Source organism: Mastigoproctus giganteus, chromosome 2 (genome assembly GCF_048544385.1).
Source record: "Mastigoproctus giganteus isolate SK-2022 chromosome 2, ASM4854438v1, whole genome shotgun sequence".
NCBI lineage: Eukaryota > Metazoa > Arthropoda > Arachnida > Uropygi > Thelyphonidae > Mastigoproctus > Mastigoproctus giganteus.
The window spans coordinates 268,395,691-268,418,956 of record NC_143576.1 but is presented as its reverse complement, the minus strand read 5'-3'; the positions used below and the strand labels follow the sequence as shown (position 1 = coordinate 268,418,956).

At 42.9% G+C, this 23,266-nt stretch overlaps 1 protein-coding gene across 2 annotated transcripts in view; it reads left to right on the top strand.

Annotated features, from left to right (window-relative positions):
* Positions 1 to 870: 870 nt before the first annotated feature.
* LOC150090463 (uncharacterized) overlaps positions 871 to 23,266 on the top strand; it is an 88,968-nt gene continuing 66,572 nt past the window's right edge. For both annotated transcript variants that reach the window (XM_090389902.1, XM_090389903.1), the window contains exons 1-2: positions 871 to 1,870; positions 3,257 to 4,124. In XM_090389902.1, coding sequence (XP_090246028.1) covers positions 1,178 to 1,870; positions 3,257 to 4,124 — 1,561 coding nt within the window. In that variant the 5' untranslated portion in view covers positions 871 to 1,177. The remainder of the gene's footprint in view (positions 1,871 to 3,256; positions 4,125 to 23,266) is intronic.

The following is a 23,266-nucleotide window of genomic DNA, read 5'->3' as shown; positions in this document are numbered from 1 at the left end:
TTTATATTTTGGGGCGGCAAATTTGATTTCGCTTTTACTGGCGACATAGAGGGTCGCGGCGGCCCCGATCACAGGTATGGTGCCAAAAACCGTACACGACAGTCCGGCAGCAATGGGTCTCCCAGCAAACACCTACAAGGAACTCCAGAACGTTGCAATCCTGACCACCTGTACGATTGTCAGAGAGTTCGTAGACAAATAGTAACATCGGACATAACGATAACCGCTGTGGGTACTTTGTAGCGATACCCGTTACGAGGTGGGTATTGCTAACCCCCAACCAGGGAGAAATAATAATAATAATTTGTGATGTGAGCCCCAGGCTTTATGTACATTGTATTCATCTAAAAAAAGATTTTCCCTCTCTAACACTGTACTTCAATAATAATAATAATAATAATAATAATTGTATTCGCTGTTTGAGCATTTTAAGCCGTAAAGTAAACGCTCGTCCAAAGCGGTTTTCAACAATTTCAGAAAGTTTGAATTTTCGTAGTTTTTTTGAATCGCAAAACCTTTCATTTTTATTTTTGTTTTCTCGCGATCACAGGCGCGTATGAATACACCTTCGATCGGAAGGAAGCCATGTTTGCGAGGAAGTAGCCGGTGTTTTGTCCGAACTCCTTCATCTCAGACAGTAGGGTAAGCTCGAGCCCACGAGTGAGCGAAAGAGAGCAGGAAATACAGCGGTACTCTCGTTTAAAGCGAGGAACTGCGCGAACATCCGGTGGCGTGTGGGACGAGTTGGATTCGCGCCAACAAAACTTCCAGCCACTAGATGGCGCAGTCAACCATCACCCACTGCGACAACGAAAAAGTTGAACCGACCGAAAGTCCAAACGTTTTAACGCAGACAACGCTGTGCGAAGGGGGGGGGAGGGCGGTCCTGTTTGCGGATCGTCGCAAGACGGACTGAAAGCGGATTGGAATCTTCCAATTACGTCGGCCAACGCTGCAAAATTCTCAGCGAAAAGCCTCCCATCGTCTGTATGTGTGCGTGTATATGTGAGGCTTCCGCTCTTTGAGCGCAAGGAGAATTTCCTTCCTCGTGCGAACCAAACATACAGAGGACGGCGAGGACGAAAAACAGAAGGCACCACCGCCCACGAGTCGTTTGCTGTCCAAAAGGAGCGGCAGTCGATCTGTGGTGAGGACGGCGAGTGCGGATCTCGAAACGATGCTAAAATACTCCGCGTGTGCTGCGGTGGCAGTGGCGGCACTGGTGGCGTCTTGTGTGGGTACCACGTCTCTGTGTCCCGAGCTCAGCTCGTGCGTGTGCAAGCCGAACGGGTACTTGGTGTACGTGAATTGCCGGGGACTGACCGCCCTGTCCGACCTTCAACGCACGCTGTGGAACAGATTCCGAGACACCACGATTTTCCACCTGTACGTCAAGGAGTCGCCCGACATCAGGGCCCTCCCCAGCAGGGCCTTCGACAACCTGACGATCGTCACGCTGCTCTTCAAGTGCCCCCTGAACGCGGTTCACGCGGACGCATTCGAAGGCATGCGCGGAACTACCGAGGTAAGACTCGAAGAGACCTCTCTCACGAGCGTGCCGCGCGCGATACGAACCGTTTCCAAACTGCAGGGCGTTTGGGTGGAACGTAGTCACGTGACAGCACTGACCGACGAGTTTCGAAACCTGAGCGGCCTCTTGTTCGTGTCGCTGGCCAGCAACCACATCGAGCTCGTGGAAGAGGGGGTTTTCGAAGCGACTGTTAAACTGCAGGTGCTCGACCTGTCTGCCAACCACATCGCACATCTTCCGGAACAAATCTTCGACTCGCTCGCCTCTCTACAGAATCTGAACCTCGGCTCCAATCGCCTCACTTCAGTCGATGGGCTGTTAAGCCGCTTGAACCCTGTGGTAAGTGCACCCCATCTTAAAATAAATAAATTTTCTGTTTATACTCCGGGACGATCAAAATGATCAGAGGAGTTCACAAGATAGACACAATACAAGAAACCGCACCGTATTCAGCAGTCACGGGCTTAAACCCCGGTCACTCAAGGCACGTGTACTTATGCACCCGCGCGCCTGACCACTAGGCTACGGCGGCCTTGTCTTTTTTCTTCTGCCGTTCGTGTTTATCTCCACTCAGAGGCGCCTCCGTAGCCAGGTGGGAAGGAGCAGCGGTGCGTAGCACACGCTTCTTGATTAGACCTGGGTTCGAGCCCGTCACCACCACCACCACCAAAAACGGAGGATGCAGAAAGGTCAAGGGAATGACCACCGCATATTCCCGGACCAATATGGCCTTAGTTGCTGATGCTCCTAAAAACCAAAACAACAACAAAATCTCCACTCAGCGGCAAACTGAACCGTGGAGATGCACGTGCGGCGGTACAATCGAGCCAGGGATACTTTAGCACTCCACTCTTTAGGCAAACAGGGAACGCTCCCTCGCGTTTTCACGCCTTGTCACGTTTCCGTTTTGTTTGTCGAGCTGACCGTCCTTCGAGCCTAAATTCTTTGGCTTTTGCGTGACTGCTAAATAGGGTGATTTCTTCTTTGCTTCTATTTTGTCAGCCCCTTAATGTATATGAAAATCTCGCGTTAAATAAAAAACATACGCCTTGTGCACGTGCGCTCTTTCTTTCTTTCTTTCCGTTTTCTAAAAATTCGTAAATTTTTACAAATGCGACAGAACGAAAGGAGTTGAACCTAGAATCGTGTTCTAATTATCACGCATTCGCACGAGGTCTCGCTCAACAATTAATTAGTAAAAAATCACTCTTATAATTGCAAAAAAAAAGAAGCAATAATGGCCATTACCCTCTGATCCAGGAGTGCCATTCGAATGTTAATCCGGGTTCGACACTACAGGATCCAGTCACATTATTATGACCACCTACCTGATTCAACATGATTCAACACTTCAACACTTTCTCCATAGTTTGGAAAAAACAGAACATACAAAAGCCAAATTATGGACCAACGAAATCTGGACCAAATCACCATCGTAATATTGTTTTAAGTACAAAACGATATCTGTTAATTCGTAAGCATTAGACAACAACCTATATTTTAAATTTGGTAGGACAAATAAAGATTCATTTAACTGAAGACAATTCAGAGTGAACATTAACATTAATCGCTTCCGTTTCGTGCATTACATTACCATTTATTGGTGTCATTATTGCTGCATGTGCGCTTTGCCATTCTTCTTCTTCTTCTTCTTCGCCGCATTTCTCTCTCTCTCTCTCTCTGTATCTCCCTATTAACTGATTTCCTCCTTTCATTTCCTTTTAGAGCATCAGTTTCTTCAACAACAGGCTGACCAACGCCAATGACATCTTCCACGAGAACATGTGGGCCGTACGCACCATCTCCCTCGCGAAGAACAACCTCAGGAACCTCACGGCCGACGCATTCCTCAGGAAACTGCCGCTTGTGGAGAACATCGACCTGTCGTACACCGAACTGGAGAGCGTCGGTGGCGGTCTTTTTAAGGAGATGCCCCGCCTGCAGTACGTCAGGTTGAACTGCAATCGTCTGAAGTCGTTCCCCGCAAGGATGTTTTACGATCTATCCGCTTTGCGATTCCTCGAGTTGGGCTACAACCAGCTGGAGACACTCGAAGACATCTTCGAACTTCCCTCGTTGGATACCCTGATCTTGAACAGCAACAGGGTCATCTCTCTCGGTGCCGCTTTGAATCGGCTGCCCGAGCTCGCCTTCTGCTCCCTCTCGTGGAACAACCTGACCGCCGTGGAATCCGTTAATTTTAAGGGGCTCCGCCAGCTGACCCACCTGAATCTGGGCCACAACCAAATATCCGAAGTTAGCGACGGTGCCTTCGCAGATCTCGTCAAGCTCCAAAAACTTTTTTTGTACCAGAACAGCATTCGTCATCTGAATCGCTCCCTCCAGACCTTGGGGGAGCTCCTCAACCTCAATCTATCCCACAACCTCCTGCAAGAGTTGAATGGTGCTGACACGAGTGCGCTTAGAAGTCTCCAATCGATCGATCTCAGCCACAATCTCTTGGTGTCGGTCAACGGAGCATTTTCGAAATCTCCTACTCTCTTCAACCTGTCTGTGGTCGCCAATAACCTCTCCACTTTGTCGTGGGATACCTTCGCTTCGAGGATTCCCTTGCGCAATTTGTGGTTGGCAGGTGAGTAGCGTTTGCTCGCTTGTTTCTAGATTCTCGACCACTTTGGACGTACGCGGCGCTTTATTGTAACCTTATTAAACTCGAACAAATAATGGGAACAGTTTGTTAAGAAACACGATTAGTATTAATGTTAGTAGTAGCATTAGTAATGGCCTCATGGTGCGAGGAAGCCGAGGAAGTGTAAGATTACACGAACAACGCGAGTAGCCGCGTACCTGAAAGTGGCAGCTTTCCGGTACGCGCGGAAAAAAATGCGATGGGGTGGGTTTTGCGGGTGCCACGGAATTGCGCAACGTGTGATTTCTATTACTAAAAATTATTATTAATATTTATTTTTGTATTATTTTCATCGGCCTATTTCCATAAGGAAACCACCCCGGACGCCAAAGTGCCAGGATGGGTGCTAAGTACATGTCGGGGTACGAGATACTCTTCCGGGCAGTGGGTTACCTGTACTGACCACGTATTCTCGTCCCCAAATATTATATACACATTTCATATTTAATACAGTATTTACACATTAATGATTGGTACACACAATACACAAATCATATATTTACAATTCAGTAATTGCATATATATTTAGATCAGACATTAAATGCAGTGTGATATTTGCAGAAGCGGAGTAAGTAAAAATGTGAAACTGAAGTAATAAAAAGTTAATTTTGCATTTTGCAAACTTTAATTTCTTCCTTGTCGTAGTGATAAATTTTTGCTCTTTTCTTTCTCAAGATTTGAAAACAGAAAGGAACTGATGGGTATTCTCCATCCCCGTACATTAGAGTAGCCAAACTTGTGGGTGTCATCGTTTCTGTAATGAATCGGAAGGTTGAAGCGCAATTTCAAATATAGAGAAACGTTGTTTTAAATTCGATTAATAAAAACGCGGATTGATTCTACTTATTTATTACATAAATTTACAGATTAGAAATTCACTTTACCGATAAATATTGGAAAGAAAGGAGCGCGGTGTTCCTGTTGGAATGCAATTCGACATTTTTGTCCCGTATTGCGCGTTTTACATAAATGTTTGAAATTAAAATTTCGGGTTAAAACTTGCGTATTACAAATTTTCTTCGCGAGACTCGATTCACGGGGACTTCTCGCAAAGAACATCATTTTATACTCCGTTTACGTTGCCTTCGTGTCCTACAGTCGCACGAATTTTCTAACTACACGGTGTCTAATTGGTCCTTTTATGCACTCGACTGTCGTGCGCTGTCAGTTGGCAGCACCGATGTGTAGACATCATTGCCGACAACCGCTCTGTCGGGTCATTTCGGTCCAATTGCGTGGAGGTTTCCGTCCAAGTGGGGTTATTGCGTCAGTTGAAGCGATTTTTTCTCTGATTTTGGCAAAAAAATGGAGGATTTAGATATTGAACGTTTTATGGATGAGATTAAGAAAAAGAAAGCAATTTGGGGATTCATCATCGGAGGAAACCTAAACAAAAGGCAATGGATAGAAGTGTGTACCGTATTTCGCCCCGTCTTTTTACCGCAATGAGCCGATACGCAAAATAGATCACGCACGGATCCATCTTCCACGCTCCAATGCGAAAAGGCACTGATACGATTTGTCTACCCGCCCCAGTTTTTTTTTTTTTTGACGGACGACAAATAAAATGTTCCGTGCACAAAATAAACTAGAAACGCGAGGCAATCTGCGTCGACTGTACGCACTCCCCCATTAACTTACATTATTGATTTAGGCTACTTGTGACTGCTGATTTCAGGTAATGCCACCTGCATTCTACGTGTAAGCCCCTTAAGGCTTACGCTGCACCAGCCAAAAGAAAAAAAAAATAATAATAATAAATTAAATTAAATAATAAAAGAAAAGGAAGTAGACAATCTATGCGTTTCCCTCCTCCCACAGACAACTATCTAGCTAACCTTAAAATTTCCCCAAACTGTCAGCCTCTACCACCCATGTAGGTAACTTATTCCAATAATTTGTAACTAAAATGAAACTTCCCGCAATTCAGTCTAAACAACTCCTCGTCCCCCCTCCGATAACTCGAATTTATGACCCCTAGTTTATAACCGTGAAAATTTCGTTCTCGATTGAGGGAAAGGCAAAGGAAGAAGGAGGAGGAGGGTAAGGAAAGTGAACTGGAACGCTGCATGATCTTATGCAGGCTGATGGGTTGCGATCGCCCCGTTTTACTGATATTTATAAATTTTCTTTAAAATAATTGTTGTTCGCTTCCACCCTACTGAAGGCCCGGGCGGATACAAACCTCAACTGTGACTGCAATTTTCAGAAAATTCAAAATTGCAGGCAACTTGCCTGCAATTTTGCGGAGCATTAAAGACCACACCAAATTTATAGAAATAACCAATTTTAATGAGCCTTATATAAAAAAAAATACATATATACAGGTTCCAAATTGAATTCTCTACATACATAGGAACCATGATGCAAGGCAATTCACCATCTCACACATCTCGTCAACCATTCTCAATTATTCCCCCACATGTACGCATAATTTGCGTTCGCAAACAGACCCTTTCTTTTCCTTTTTCCGTATTGGTCATCGCCTCTCACACGCAATTCATAAATGTTGCTTAGGAAGAGGTTCTTCTCTTCCTTTACAGGTTTACACTCAAACTCACTTTACATCAAACTCACTGTTTTCATCAATAATAAAAAAAAAGGTAAACTGCAACCATTATCAACCCACTGCAGGATGGAAGCCTCCTCAACAATTCGTGTTGAGGGAAATGGTGTGGGAGGGGAATAATTATGTTGATTCTTCTATATAATATATATATATATATATCTTCTATTTATTTTTTTATATTATATATCCTTTATTTATTTAATTTGTTCCCTGTACTATTACTATGCCCCCCGTTTTGTCCCCTCCCACTTTACACCTGACTTGTTAATCTCCCAGAAGATTCTAGACTCTAGGGGGTCTCAATAGTTTAGGTGTTCCTACTTTGGACTGGCTGAAGTTCAAAACGACTGACACAACTCATATGCATTATTTGTTTATATGTTAATAAACAAATTGCATTATATACAATTTGTTTATTAACATATATACAAATATAGATAATTGATGGCAGTGATCATAATTCAGTTTGATAATATTATCTAAACAGTACTAGGTATGTAATAATGTTTAGTTTAACTAAATTCAAGAACATCACCTTCCTTCATATCACTTAGGTATTAACAGTTCTATACTTTAATCGATAATAATTTTTTTTAAGCAACTCACTTCGTCTCTATTGGATCAAATTAGGTTCTACATTCAGATCTCCATTAACAAAATTTCAGGTAAAGAATTTACTTCTCTCCTATTCCTAAATTATCTCAATACAGTAGAATTCTTCCTTTAAACCAGCATATATATGAATATATATATCACTTATCTTAGTAAACTTTCTTAATTATCCCTTCCAAAATTATTAAGGCGCATTCCTTCATTTAGAGGCAATATATATATCATATCTATATATATATATCTGGTCCTTTACTTTACTTCAGAACTTTATCCTAATTGTCTACTTTACTAGCATATTTCTTATTATACATAAATGTCACAATGATCCTTTAAATTTTGTTCGCCCATTCCCTAGAGTCCTTTGGTCTATAGAGTAATATGAATACTATATACCACTTACTTATACTGATGAGCTGGATCCCTTTCTTTCGCTGGAGCTTTCCTTCTCCTTACTTGAGGCTGCTTTCGCATCTATGTTGGGCATCATCCATTTCTTTCTCTGGAATTTATCGCCTTGTCTGGGGATGGCTGCTCAGCTTTAGGAATCTGTTATTATTCCCAAATACACTCCTCATCAGTTACTGGAACTGCTGATTTCTATCAGGATTTATATTTTTTCTTTTTTCTCGGTCTTCCTGGGCGTTATTACCTTGTCGCGGCACTCGAATATCCGTCAGGATCGTCTATCCTTACTTCACTATTCTATGCAAGTCACTGACGTTTCAGTACTCTTATTTGGCATTATTTCTAATTGGATACAGCTCACCTATATTTCGATACGAAAACTTTCAACTTCTCGGCGCCTTTTTCTGGCAGGTTTGCTTCGCCATTCCTTCACTATATATATATTATTATACTTAACTTTTCTTAAGCTTAACTATCACTTCTTTTATTTGATTCCCTTTTTTCTTTATTGTTAGACTTCTCTTCGCAACTCATTCCTTTTTCTCTCCGAACCACCACTACTACTCTTCAGGAACCACCTCTTTAGAGACCATCCTCATAACAAAACTCTGGAACACCCTCTCGGGAACCTTCGCTCTCAGGAAAAAACTCGGGAACACTCTTTTCCTCGCCTCGCATCGCCTTTTTGTGTCTTCCCCACCCCTTATTTCTGACCAATCATTAGCTATTTCGCCCCTTTCATCTCCTATCTCATTTGCTCATTCCCATACTATTGTCTAGACCTCCAACTTATTGCCTGAACTTCCGGCATCCAGAATTTTCTCGAACGATCTAGAAGGATGGCCGGAAGTTCCGGATCTTTTTTTGGTAAAACCTGGGTGCCGGCGCTCATTCTAGCCTATCGAGAAAAATTGAAAATTAAAAGGATGTGAAAAGTAAACTAAAAAATTGTTTCCTAATATTGTTACTTCAAGAGTAATGTTTATAAAGGCCAGCGGAACGAATACATAAATACAATTGTAAAACAAAAACTTGCCTCCTGGCAACACGTAGTTCACTCCAAAGGAAATTCTGATCCCTGGGGTCTATTATATAAAATTAGCTAAAACAAGTATCACTCTCATGAAGTGTACAACACTATAGTGAACAACAGCACAGAAACCACTAACTGGAATGATTCAGTTAACGCCATCCTGGATCGCTTGCTTTCCCCTGGACGATCTCACAACAGAAACTCGAGAACAAATATGTATCAGGAATAGAAACTCAACCTACCACTCCTCATATGAAACGGATCTCTTCACTCTTCCCGAGCTAAAGCTGCCCCTAAGCAAAATAAATATCCATAAATGTCCGGGTTTAGATCTTGTGGAGAATGCTGTAATTATCAAATTTGCCGAAAGCTTTCCAGAAATACTTCTGTGTACAACAAATGTCTTACTGAGGGGATATTTCCTAATCTCTGGAAGGTAGCTCACAAGCCGGACAAAAATAAATCTGATCTCAAAGCATACAGACCCATCTCTCTTTTGGCAAACCTTGGCAAACTATTTGAAAGATTGTTAGCACCCAGAGTAGCAGATTTAATTGAAGGTCAAAACTTATTGTCTCCACCCCAATTTGGCTTCAAGAAGGGAAAATCCTGCGAAGACGCCTTGGTCTCTTTAGTTGACCACATATCAGCTTCGAGGGCTAAATATGAAATGGCCATATTCATTGACTTCGAGGGAGCTTTCGATTCCCTCTGGTTGGAGAGCGCTCTCAATCGTCTTACCAAAGCCAAGTGTTCTCAGCAACTGTTCCAAGTTATTAGAAGCTACTTCCAAAATAGACTCATCCAAGTAATCTCGAAACAGCAGTCTCTCTCAAGAGGATGCCCCCAGGGATCAGTTCTGGGACCCCTCTTCTAGAACACAGTTTTGAACAGCTGGCTCACGCAAAAACCTGACAATATCTCTGCCTTCGCCTACGCCGATGATTTGGTTCTTCTAATTCCAGGTCGATCGCGTCTTCAACTGGAACAATCAGCCAATATATCTCATTCTGAGCTAATCAAGTGGTCAAGTACACATAAACTGCAAATATCTGCCACAAAAACAAAACTGATGGTTTTTAAGATAAATATAAAGATAGACGGAAAGCAAATCGCTTTTGTTCCTGAATTAAAACATCTTGGCGTAATTTTAGATGACAGGTTAACCTTCTCCTCTCACATTAATCACCTCGCCTCTAAGATTAAGAAGTTCACTGCAGCAGTTATCCGAATTTCCAAATTGGACTGGGGACTAAATAGGAAGACCTCTTACTGTATTATAAAGCAGTATTCGTACCAATAACGACATATGCTTCGGGAGTCTGGTTCCATAGAGCCGTTAAGGTTAAACTCCGTTCCAAGATCATTTCCATTCAACGGATTATGCTGCTTGCCATGCTCCGGGCCTGCAGGACAGTGTCCTCTGCTGCTCTGCAGGTCCGTGCTGGAGTCTTACCACTAGACCTGCATGTCATCTTCAAAGGACTATGCTATCGTCTAAAGCACGGAGTTCCCGGCGACATTCTCGGCATCTCATGCAACTTAACTGCTAACATCAAAGGCGAGAAACGGAGAATCTGTAATGAACTTATCAGTGTGTGGCAATCACGATGGGATTCCAGTACTAATGGTCAAGTCACTCGCTCTTTTGTTCCTGCAGTCACCTTCCCTCTCAACAAGAACGTCTGCCAATGGTTTTCTCCCAGCATAACAACATCGTATATACTTACTGGGCACGGCTCCATCAACTCCAAACTATTTCAATTTGGGTTGTCTGATACCAATCTCTGCTTGTGTGGTGCTGAGGAAACCTGGACGCACATTCTGTATCGCTGCAGCCTGTACCGCGATGACAGATATGCACTACAAGCTGCTGTCAGCAACTTCTCTGAAGGAAATGAAGTGGCGCTGACTGAAAATTCTCAATCGTTCTCAGCTTTACAACAATTGTGCTCTGCTGTTTTCACCAAAAGAAAGCAATTCTTCTCAAGTTTATCAACATATCAACAACAAGGAACCAACCCAACACCTGCAATGTCTATCGATATTTCTTAAAACTGATATCGCCCGCCATGTACTTTTTTTTTAAGCTGGTACCCCAGTTTGGGCAGCTGTGGATACAGGAGTAGCTAACACCCATTGGTATAGCACTACCTCCAGTGGCTGCGGTTTTCGTTCTTCCTAGGACAGAAAAAGACTGCTGTCTTGTGGTTCCTGTGCCACAATTAATACTTCTGATTAGTTGGGTGATGTGATTTACTGTGTGAACATGTTACATGTTCATTACACTTATAACATTGTAATTAACACGATTATATGTATATATCATTGTATGTATCATTATATATTGTATCATTATATATATCATATATATATCATTATATATATATCTATGTATGTACATAGCGCATTTGCCAGTTTCTGGCTAAGGGCCGCTTGTTGTTTTTGTTAATAAAGGATAAAGAATAATAAAAAAAAAAAAAGAGTAATGTTTTTGGAATAAGAACAACAAATTGAGTACATTATTACACAGTATATAAAGCATAAATTTATTATTCAAGTAGCGTATATACAAAAATAAGAAAAATGCGCAAAAAATAGTACTAAGTAAAAAATAATAAGTAAAAATTTCAACAAAAATAATATCATAATGAAACTTTATGGAATATTCCAAATTTTTATTATGTTCTCATCCGACGCATTATGCCGACTTCCTTTCAACTGTTTGTTCCGTTGCTCAATGACCTTTCTGAATCAGCCATATCGGTCCTTGAGGTTGTCACAGACATTCTCTCAGATAGGCCAGACAAGCTGTACTTGCTAGCTGGGAGTCTAAAACGCTGATGGAACTGATATTCGGGTGACACTCAAGTCAAATGGACCCAATTTCGGCGAGGTCCAGACGGTCTGTGACAGCCAAATCCTCTGCTTGCACCTTCATGGTGGGACTTTTAGTAATCCTGGGTATAACCTCCATGCACAAGCACACTGTGGGTGACCACTCAGGTGTAAACCAACGTAAGCAGGGGTTGAGGTGTAGCGCCCACACCACATGGAGGAACGTCGCCCTTCTATGTTACCAGGCAGTACTAAGTGGTAGATGACTCTCATCAACCGGTGAAATACCACCACTTTGCTTATTGGAGGCTTGAAGTGGTGGAACCCATGTTTAGTCTCTAGAGCTCAGTTCCGGTCAACCCCTCCCTATCTCTTCCATCATGCAGTATGATTGATGACTTTTGAGGTTACGATGAACGTCGTGGCGAGAGATCCAATATTCCTTACATTTCGAGGGTACAGCTCTAAAACGGTGTTCGCAGGCCGGCCGCTAGTTAGCACACCGGACCGAACCTATTGGTAACTCTCTAGGAGGCTTCCGGATCAGCTAGTGTATAATCCTGCTACTTCTACTCTGCCAGATAGTGACAGCAGGGAGTCCGAGTAGTGTGTATGCGGGGAGCATTGTCGAGGCCACGTTATGTCAAGGATCTGAGTATATTATTACCATGTGTACCCCATATCCAAAAATTTCATTACTTTATACAGCATGTCCCACCCACTTTTTCTTACTATTGAATACACCATGAGTTGTCAAACTAATAGAGCAAGCTTATCTACGAAAAGATCTAAACCTCCCAAGGACTTCCTAATTCATTTCACAAATATACGTGGTCTCAATTCTAATCTCAACGATGTCCATTTCCACTTGCAGTCTGCCAAACCCCATGTACTTTTTCTGACAGAATCTCAGTTATCCGCTGATTCAACTACTGCTCATCTCAGTTGCCCAAGTTATTCGCTGTATGATTCCTTTCGCCTCAAAGGTGGAACTTGTGCTTATGTCCGTTCAGATATAAGAGGTAATTTTCCTTGGTGATTTTAATGTTCACAACTCCAGCTGGCTTCCGTTTTCTACTCATACCGACACAGCTGGTCGAGATGCTGAGGCTTTTGCAATTACTAATGACCTTACACATATTCTTCATTTACGTACAAGAATACCGGACAATCCTAATCATACAGCCAACACGCTTGATCTTTTTCTCACAAACAACCCTTCTAAGTATACGGTCAAATTGAGAGGTCCTTTAGGCACTTCAGATCACAACTTGGTGATTGTCTCTTCTCCAATGGAGCCTTTATCTCATGGCTATTCCCAACCTCGTGTTGTTTGGCATTACAAGAACGCAAAATGGGATGACCTGCGAGACTTCTTTTCTTCTTTTCCTTGGTCGGATTACTGTTTCAAAACTTCTGATGTCAACGTTTGCTAAGATCGTGTCAGTTAAATTATTCTTGCAGGAATGGAATCCTTTATCCCACACTCCACTATAAAATCTCGTCCTTTATCTAAACCTTGGTTTTCCAATAAATGTGCTAAGGCTGTTCAAGAGAAGAATGTTGCATATCGTAATTGGCTTGTTTCTAATTCTTCAGTTTCATTTTCTGCGTACACCAAAGCTCGCAACAATTGTAAAGCAGTTATTAATCAGTCCAAACTAGAGTTTGAACAGGCTAAGAGTAGAAAACTTGCGTCTTGCCCTAATGGTAGCCGAGCATTCTGGTCTCTTGCCAAAGTTATTGGCCGCAACTTTTGCTCATCTCTGCTCCCACCTTTGTCCAAACCAGATGGTTCTGTTGTCACTTCAGCCAAGGATAAAGCTGACCTGCTAGCATCCCATTTTTCTGCCAGCTCATGTATTAATGATCTTGGTAAACCACCTCCCACCATTCCCAACACGCTCCATTCAATGCCTCCTGTGGTCTTCCGTCAAAAGCATATCAGAAGGATTTTCATGAATCTCGATGCTAAGAAAGCTCCAAGTCCTGATGGTATTTCTCCACTTGTTCTCAGAACCTGTGCTCCTGAACTTACTCCTATTCTTTCCCGTCTTTTTTCACTTTCTTGTTCCAAAGGTGTTTTTCCCTTCTGCTTGGAAATTTGCTCATATCCAGACAGTTCCTAAAAAGGGTGACAAATCCCCCCCATCCAATTATCGTCCCATTGCAATTACTTCTACTCTTTTTAAAGTAATGGAGAAATCAATTAACCGCCAACTCTTAAACTACCTAGAAACCTTCCGTCTGATCAACGATCGCCAGTATGGATTCCGTCAGTGTCGATCCACTGGTGATATTCTGGCTTATGTTACCCATTTATGGACTAATTCAAAGGAAAGGTTCGGTGAAACACAAGTAGTTGCTCTTGACATCTCAAAGGCTTTTGATCGTGTTTGGCATAAAGGTCTTCTAAACAAGATTCCATTTTATGGTTTGCCAACTGTTTTTAGTAATTGGTTATCCAGTTTTCTCTCTGATCGCTCACTGAGGGTGATGGTAGATGGCTCTCTGTCTTCAACTTGTCCACTAATTCCGGTGTCCCCCAAGGTTCAGTTCTTTCCCCCACTCTTTTCCTTTTGTATATCAATGACCTTCTTCCATTGACTGGAAATCCTATCCATAGTTTTGCCGATGATAGCACATTGCATTCCACTTTCCATTTTGAGAAACCTTGTTCTGCTCAATCAGCTTCAACTTCTCGAAAATCTGCTACCAATTCCTCAAATGCCGATCTTCAGGTAATTCTCCAGTGGGGCAAAGACAACTTAGTTGATTTCAACCCTTCTAAAACTCAGTCTTGTCTTATATCTCACAAAAAGGATTCTTCTGCAGCTATGCTTATCTTTGGTGACACTCCGATTTCTAGGCAAAATGATATATCTCTTTTGGGGATTACCCTGACTTCTAATCTCTCTGGGCACAAGCACATTACAAATATTGCTTCCTCTGCATCTAAAAAACTTGGTTTTCTCTTTCGCTTTCGGCGTTACTTTTCTTCCAAACAGCTGCTCACTCTGTATAAATCGCAAATCGCTCTGCACTCGCTGTTTCATAGACGTACTGTTTCTGCTGCTTGCCTCTTCTACAGATACTTCCATGGGCACTATTCTTCTGAATTGGCTTCTATAATTCCCGTTCTCTCTTTCAAAACAATCCGAACACGTGCAGCCACCAGCCAACATCAATTTACTGTCCAACTTCAAACCCACAGAACCAACTTTTCATCTTCTTCGTTTATTCATTCAATTGCTGTTTTTCTGGAACAACCTTCCTTCATACGTATTTCCTGAAAATTACAATCTACAGAAGTTCAAGTCCAATGTCAACAAATATCTTCTTTCGTCTTCTCAACCTCCAACTCAAGCACGGTACTAAGTACTATAGGTTCTAATAACTCTCGTGTTTGGGGTTTACATAAAAAAAAAAAAAAAAGAGTATTTTGCTGGATGGAAGTGGGTCAGCGGTGGGCCTACAATTTTAAGAAACAGCGTTGAAGAAACTGTTTTGTTCTTCAACGTAGCTCTGGTTGGCCCGACGATCAGATTCATTTGTGAAAACCCTCGTTCACATTCACTCGATGAAATTGGTGTCGTACTCAAAGCGTTCATCAAATGCTTCAGTTCTTCTGAAATCGTCTTTTCCATTCCCGAAATGTATCTCTTTCATTTAACTGAAGCCTAATTGATAATTTTCTAACTTCATTCTCACCACTTGACAGTTAATCTTCCGGCCAATGTTTCCTATCAAGTGGGGCTGACCTTTTTTAATAGTTCAATATCCAGCGAGTTTGCGCACACCTTCAATTCTCTGGCATTTTTTGGTATCGCGTTATGCATGACATAAAGTTTATCAATAAATGCTTTAAATCTATGGATGCCCTCAACGGATTTCACAGTATCACCAAATGATTTTGTAACAACTGAGAGGAAAGTGGAAGAGAAATTGTTGAAGATAAACACAAGAAAGGCACCTGGGGTGGATGGGATCTATCCAGTTATATTAAAGGAGGCAGCAAATGAAGTAAGCAAACCCTTAGCCATAATTATGAGAGCTTCCTTGGACTCAGGGGAGGTTTCCACGGACTGGAGATGTGCATATGTGACCCCAATTCACAAAGGAGGATCAAAGGCTGACACAAGTAATTATAGACTGTGAGTTTAACTTCTGTTCCGGGTAAAATAATGGAGTCACTGGTTAAAGAAGCACTGTGTTTGTGTGTGTGTTTTACGGGGGTTTAACGGCGCATAAGCTGCTGTGACTATAATGCGCCTATTCACAGGAAAATGTTAAGGTTTGAATAGAGAATGGTCCTTGAGATAGTAAAAGGGTGGCCAGCAACGGACTTATAATGTGAATCTGGAACTGAAGACCAGATTTTCGAGGCATACATTGCAATTGGCAGGACACACATTAATATGTACTTGGTTGCTAGCTGAGGATCCCTAATTCCTACCAGTTCCTGTCTAGTAGCCCATAAAGCAGCGAATATTTTTGTCTTCATATTGGCGAAGTGTTGAGCAAAGGTGAGTCTGTCATCCAGGTCCAGGTGAGAGTGCACTTTTTCCACAACAGTCACCAAAATCACAAATTACTGTCTCTCATGGGCTGTATGTGCCCACGTCATCACTGCACTGGGCGAATTTTATGCAGTATCGCTTTACTCTCGGCCAGGAGAAGATATATCCCAGCTATAACTTACCTGCAAAATGTTCTGGAGGAATTCCCAAACGCTAAAATCGTAGTGGGCGCTGATGCAAACTGCCGTTCGCCGGCGTGGTTTAGTGAAACCCCGGAGCGACGTGGCGCGGTTAATGGACAACACCTGGAGGAGTATCTGGCAAACAGTTGCTATATGATCCTTAACAAACCAAAAAACCTACCAACATTTTCAAACACGATGTGGGAGGCCACGATTGATGTTACTTTGGCTACCAGATCTCTAGCGGACCACATTGCATTCTGGACTGTCAGAGAAGACTGGACCTCATCTGATCACCGAACAATTACCTTTCAACTAAACCGGAAACTAAATAGACAAACGGTACATAGACAAATGCAACACAGATATGCTGTTGAGAAGGCAGACTGGCCTCTCTTCCAGGAGTCATTACGTACAGCTGCTCAAGCACTTGACACAGAAGGACTGGACCCAGATAGACACCAAGCTAAAATTGTCAAGCTTATCACAGATGCAGCAAACAATTCTATAAAGCGGAAAAAACCTACTCCGGGAGCTGTTCCCTGGTGGTTCCCAGAATTACAACAACTCAGACGTGTGGTAAACACCTGCCGAAAAAATTTTCAACGTGCCAGGCGTAGCTGGCCTGCAGTACAGGTAGAAGCACTACGACAACAGTACCGAACGGCCAGGAATCAATATCAGCAAAGATCCGTGAACGAAAACAACGCTCCTGGGAGCACCTAGTATCCACAGTTGGAAACGACAACCCCTGGGGAGTGGTCTACAGAGAGACCACAAATAAACTCCCTAGAGGCGAAGTCATCCCCACAACGAAGAAGCCACAAGGGGAGTACACCAAAACGTGGCAGGAATCCATCAGTAATATCCTAGATGCCATGTTCCAGAAATACCTGGATCCAACCACCCCAGAACATTCATTCATTCATTCATTTTCATTTATTTACACACCCAAATATTATGTACAATTTCAAGAAACATAAACAATAATCTATATACAATTTTATGTACATTTTCATTCTCATTTATATAATTACCCTAGCATATATATATATATTTTGTTCACAATACATTTGAGGAAACAGTACAAAACACGTGTGTGTGTGTCCTGGTATCAAGGGTGGCCCCTAGGCATAACCCATCTCCACCTAGTGGATCTGTATTGAATGTAGGACCTCTGCAAAGGAGCAGCCAATACCTGTGCAGCTGCTATCTGGTGCCTGTCCCCAGGCGCGAGTAGCCAGGCCTGGTTTTTTTTTAAACCTTTTACATGCCAAAGTGCACGAAATCCCGCACCCATTGGAGGTAGTGCAATACCAGTGGGTGCCCGCTATCCCGCTCACAGGCTGCCCAGGCCTAGAGCCAGCAAAAAAAAAAAAAAAAAAAAAAAACAAGGCTGGAGCTCCAAAAACCCATTGAAGTCACACAGCCAAGACAAACATTTGTAAAGAGACGTGCAGTTATCAGTAGCATTATACATCAGTTATCCTATTAAGTTTAGCATTAACAAGGAAATAAACTGTTAACATTGATCACTATTTACATTACAGTGAGATTTACCACTCTCTCTGTTTGACAGTTCTAGCAACAGAATTTGAAAATTATTTACAGTCGGTTTTACAGCAACATAAGTTGTTACTTACCAATAGTTACATATAAATTTACATTTACATATAAATATTTAAGTTACATATAAATATTACAATTCTTCGAGGTTAGCTTCCTAATAATTTAGGCCCGTTTATACACAAAGCTTCTTGGAATCCCATCCAGCATCACTTAGAGGAGAAAGGGGTCTACCTGTCATTTCCTGTTGCGTCGATGGCTATCTTCCGATATGTTCTTCCCAAAAGTGAGTTAATCTGGATCATTATGACACCAAAGTAGAGTTTCTAGCCGCGAGTCTTTTCTTGAAAACTGCCGCAGAGAACTGTTGAAATGTAGTGAAGACATCAGAATTTTCGATGAGCAAATGTACATTATTTTCTGAGAGATTATTTATTTTACTCAGCAGTATCTGTCTTTCATTCAGATATTCATTACATTCAAAGAGAACGTGCTGCCATGTCTCAGATGCACCGCAGTGACAGAAAGGGTCAGGCTCACGGCCCCTTTTAAAAAGTTTAGCCCTGAGCGACCCGTGGCCAGTCATTAAATATGTTGTGGTCATGCTAGGCACAAACCATTTTCAGACTGTGGGTAATGACGCGAATTGAGATGTATCTTCGTGTGACCTCACCGTGTTCACTTTCAGCCCATCTTTGCTGCCAAACAGCGGTGAGTTCCTTCCAGAGTCTTCGTTTTTCCTCTTTTATTCTGTTCGTAGGGTCTGTTACAATGTTAAAAATATTTACAGAAATTCCTTTTTTGAGATTGTAGATCATACCCCTGTAGGAGATATAAAGGTCCAGAGGCAGGGTTCCTGCTAGAACTTGTAGGGCATTATTCGACACCGTCCGAGGAGCTTGTAGAAGTGTGAGCAACACCGAACGCTGTAATGAAAGAAGTTTAGTCCTGATCTTAGTTTTTGAGACTCTCCAGAACCAAACACCTGCTGCGTACGCAGCAATTGGTAGGAAGATAGTCTTATAGTATAAAGACAACGTCTTTTTGCTGAGGCCCCATTCTTTTCTGGAAATCCTTGCGATTCCAGCCGTGAAGTTTTTAATTTTCTCAGAAATTTTGGATACGTGAGTATGAAAGTTTAGTTTGTCATCTATTGTAAGTCCCAAGTACTTGGTGCTGGATACGTAGGGGATTTGTGAGCCATTTAGGATAACTCTGGGAGGTCTGCCATAATTGAATTGCTTTCGAAAAACCATGAAATTTGTTTTTGTAGGGGAAATTTTGAGCTTATTTAGATTCGCCCAGTTGGATAAATCATCCAATATTGTTTGGATCTTTTGTTCCAAGATTGTTCTTGACATTCCAGTAACGCCAACCGCCAAGTCGTCTGCATATGCAATTTTTTTGCAATCTCCATTTTTCTTTGTCAGCCATTGGTCTAAGACCGCATTCCAGAGGAGAGGCCCCAGGACTGAACCCTGCGGGCACCCTCGGGAAGCAGTCGTGCTGTAAGTCAGGTGTTTGGCACAAACCTTGATCTGTCTGTCTTGAAAGTATGATCTCATAATTTGGTAGATATGATTATCACACATGGCTGAACGTAGCGACCCGAGGGCGCTCTCCCACCATAGGGAGTCGAATGCGCCCTCGAAGTCCACGAACACCACCAAGACATACTTACTGTGAGAATCCTGGATGTATTTCAGAAGAGAAATTATAGCATCTTCGGTCGAGTGACCCTTTTTGAATCCGTGTTGATGATCTGAGCACAATTGCTGGTCCGATAACATGCTTGCAATTCTGGGAGAAATTAATCTCTCAAAAAACCACCCCAGAACAAACATCGCTCTGCCTAAGAAATAGTACCTACACAACAATCGAAGAGGAGGAGCCCTTTACTAGGATCGAACTGGACATTGCAGCCGCCAAACTAAGAAACAGGAAATCACCAGACCCAGACTTACTAGAGCAGGAAATCGTAAAAAAAGGCAGTTGAGACTATCCCAGAAAAAATACTAAATTTATTTAACCAGTGCCTAAAAGAAGGCTATTCCCACACACCTGGAAAACGGCAACGCTTCGGCTCATCCTCAAAAATCCAACAAAGCAGCAGGATCTCCCAGGGTCCTACAGACCCATAGCCTTACTATCCGTACTGAGCAAACTGATGGAACACCTTCTACGAAATCGGATAGAAACTCACTACTCAAACGCAGGCCTTCAATCCCGAAATCAGTTCGGATTCAGAAAAGGACACTCCACCGTAGATGCATTGGAAAATATTGTTAACGCCGCAACCACAACCAACCGAAAGTACTTCCTCGTCATCGCAATAGATTTTGCTGGGGCGTTTGACACTCTCCGGTGGCCAGGTGTCCTCGGCAGGCTCCGGGAGGCTAACCTGCCAGCAAATCTATACAAATGCATCAGTACATACCTCTCAGACAGATCAGTCACAGTCACTACTCCGTATTGCTCCGTATCACGGTTGATACACAGAGGATGCCCACAGGGTTCCGTTCTGGGCCCTCTTCTTTGGAATGTCGACACGGCTTCCTAAATCTCAACCTTGGAAACGTCAAATCCCAGGCTTACGCAGACGATCTTATTCTGATGCTTGCTGAGGACTCCAGAGCACAATTAGAGAACTCCGGAAATAGAGCAGTCACTATCCTGCAAGACTGGGCTGACAACAACAAACTCACAATTTCTCCAACCAAGACATGTTCAGTCCTACTCAGGGGGAACCTAGATATTAGGAGGCCTCCCCAAATCAAAGTCCAGGGGAAAACCGTCAAACTCGCAACGGAATTAAAACATTTGGGAGTCATGCTCGATAGGAATCTATCCTTCACACCACATCTGACATACATCAGGAATAAAATTAGAAACTATTCTGCACTCTTTGCAAGTCAACCGTAAGGACTGGGGCTTGAGGAAAAGGACCCTCGCCCTCTTCTATACGACAGTATTCCTGCCAGCCATTTCATATGACTCCGGAGTCTGGTACCACAAAGCGACCACCGCGGTCAACAGGAGAAAACTCGAGACGATACAAAGATATACCCTGCTAACGATCTGCAGAGCCTGCAGGACGGTGAGTACTCACGCGCTGCAGGTCCTTATGGGTGCCCTCCCCCTGGACCTGGAGATCGTTCGTCGCGGAATCCTACACCACCTCAGCAAAGGAAAAACGTCCACCTTCCTGAACTACACGATTGATTTAGCCAATGACCCTAAAATGGAAAAGAAGCGACTCACACTGCATCTCCAACAGACCTGGCAAACCCGCTGGGAAAATTCAATCAAAGGTGAAATCACCCGGAAATTCGTGCCGACAATTCAGACGGTATATCTAAAATATCCCCACTGGCTGTCTCCAAGACTCCTGGTCACATACCTACTCACCGGACACGATGCATTCAGACACAAGTTATCAGGCTTCCGACTCAGTGACACTCCTCTCTGCCACTGTGGCCAAACAGAAACATGGGAACACCTCATGTATCACTGTCACCTGTATCAAGATCTACGCTGCCGGCTCATCACTGAAATTCGATTCACACTGCAAAACCAGGAACACCTCATCCTAGAAGAAGAAGACAGCTACAAAGCGCTAACAAAATTCGCTCAGGGGCTCTTCAGCAGAAGACGGACTTCCCCCAGCCGCAACCACTGCAATGAAGAGAATGCAAGTACCCATCAAAGCTGCCCATAATCTGAAAAACAATTCGACACCACTAAGGACCACTAGAACAAATCAAACCCGCAGGGATCCGACTTCATAACAGAAGGAACAAAATGAAATCACAAATGCACATCCAAACTGACTGGACTAAATAACCTCGGATGGGATCCAATGAATGCCTACAAAATAAACTGGACTTTGTAAACCTCGGATGGGACAATGTCCCAGAAATGACATTCAACCGACTGAAGAAACTGCAGAGCCTCTCTGCACACTAGCCTTATTGGCGATCTGACCTGGCGCCCTTGCCTGGCCCACTTTTCTTCCCTTTCCCTGGCCGGTGGGGGAGGTGACGGTCCTTCTGTCTCCTTCCCTCCTTGCCACCCACAGTTTCCCTTCTGGTGGGGAATGGGCATGCCCCACCAAATCTTGGAGTCACCTTCTCTATCGACTCCATTCTTCTGTCTGTCGCCCCCCCCCCCCAGCCTTCAGTCTCCCTCCCGCTCTACCTGCACGCAAGCGAATGCCCCACACATCCAAACTTAATTACAGCCAAATTAGATTCGCCCACGATTTTCGGCCTCGCAATTCTAGCACAACTACCACGCGATAACCTCTCAATTTTTTTTTTTTTTTTTTACTTAGTTATTTTTATTTTTAATTTTTATTTTATTTATTTATTTTTTTTTTAGGTCCTAGCCACTGAAATCTCAGGAAACTAGGTGGCAGGATCTGCCAGAGTACTTATATAAAATATTGGTGTACCTGGTCTGCCTCCATGGGGCGAAGTGTGGGCAACGTCTGGCCTCAGCAGAGGCCTGGCGGCTAAATGGCCAGAAGAACAACGATACACAACACTACACTCATACAATATCCACACACTTTTAAATCTCTGGTCTTTACAGCGTACTGTATCACACGACAATGTAAACTACGCGGAGATGGGGGAAACCCCTGGTGCCGTTTGACCCCAACCACACTTCACACTTTACACTTTACTAGACCCGTTCACAGAGATCGAGATGTCATTTTTATTCTGCTTGTAAGTTACGGTCATTTGGGCAGACTTCTGTGCATTAATACGGAGCCCGATGCAATCCAGGTTCCTCTCAAATTTTCGGATTGTGCTATTTGCTATCTGGCAGATATCTTCTGCTGATTCATAGTCTTTGGAAGTGATGAAGAATTTTACATCGTCAGCATATGTTATAAAATTGTGTTACCGTGCAAGAAACGGCTCCAGGGCGGCTGCGAAGAGGGTAGCCGAAAGAACTCCCTCCCCCACTGTGCACTCCTCGCGAGAAGGTAAAGCAAGATTGTAGCTTTTGGTGCTTAACAATAAGTTTTCTATGTTCTAGCAGGCTGCTTATTATAGTTAACAAATTTCCTCTTACATTAAAATAATTCCTTAAAATCGCAATGAGCGCTGGAATTGAGACGTTGTCGTAGGCTGCGGAGATATCCAAAAAAATAATATCAATTTGCTTTTGCTCATTTAGTGCTTTCTGCACGCGAAAAAGGGTTTCCAGTAAGTTTGTTATTGTTGATCTCCCCAAAATGACTGAGTGCAAATGTGGTGGTCCATGGCTGAAGCAGTGTTGGTTGATGGTAGGAAGCAGCGCTTTTTCGAATACCTTCTGTAGGGTGCAACTAACAGAAATTAGTCTGTAAT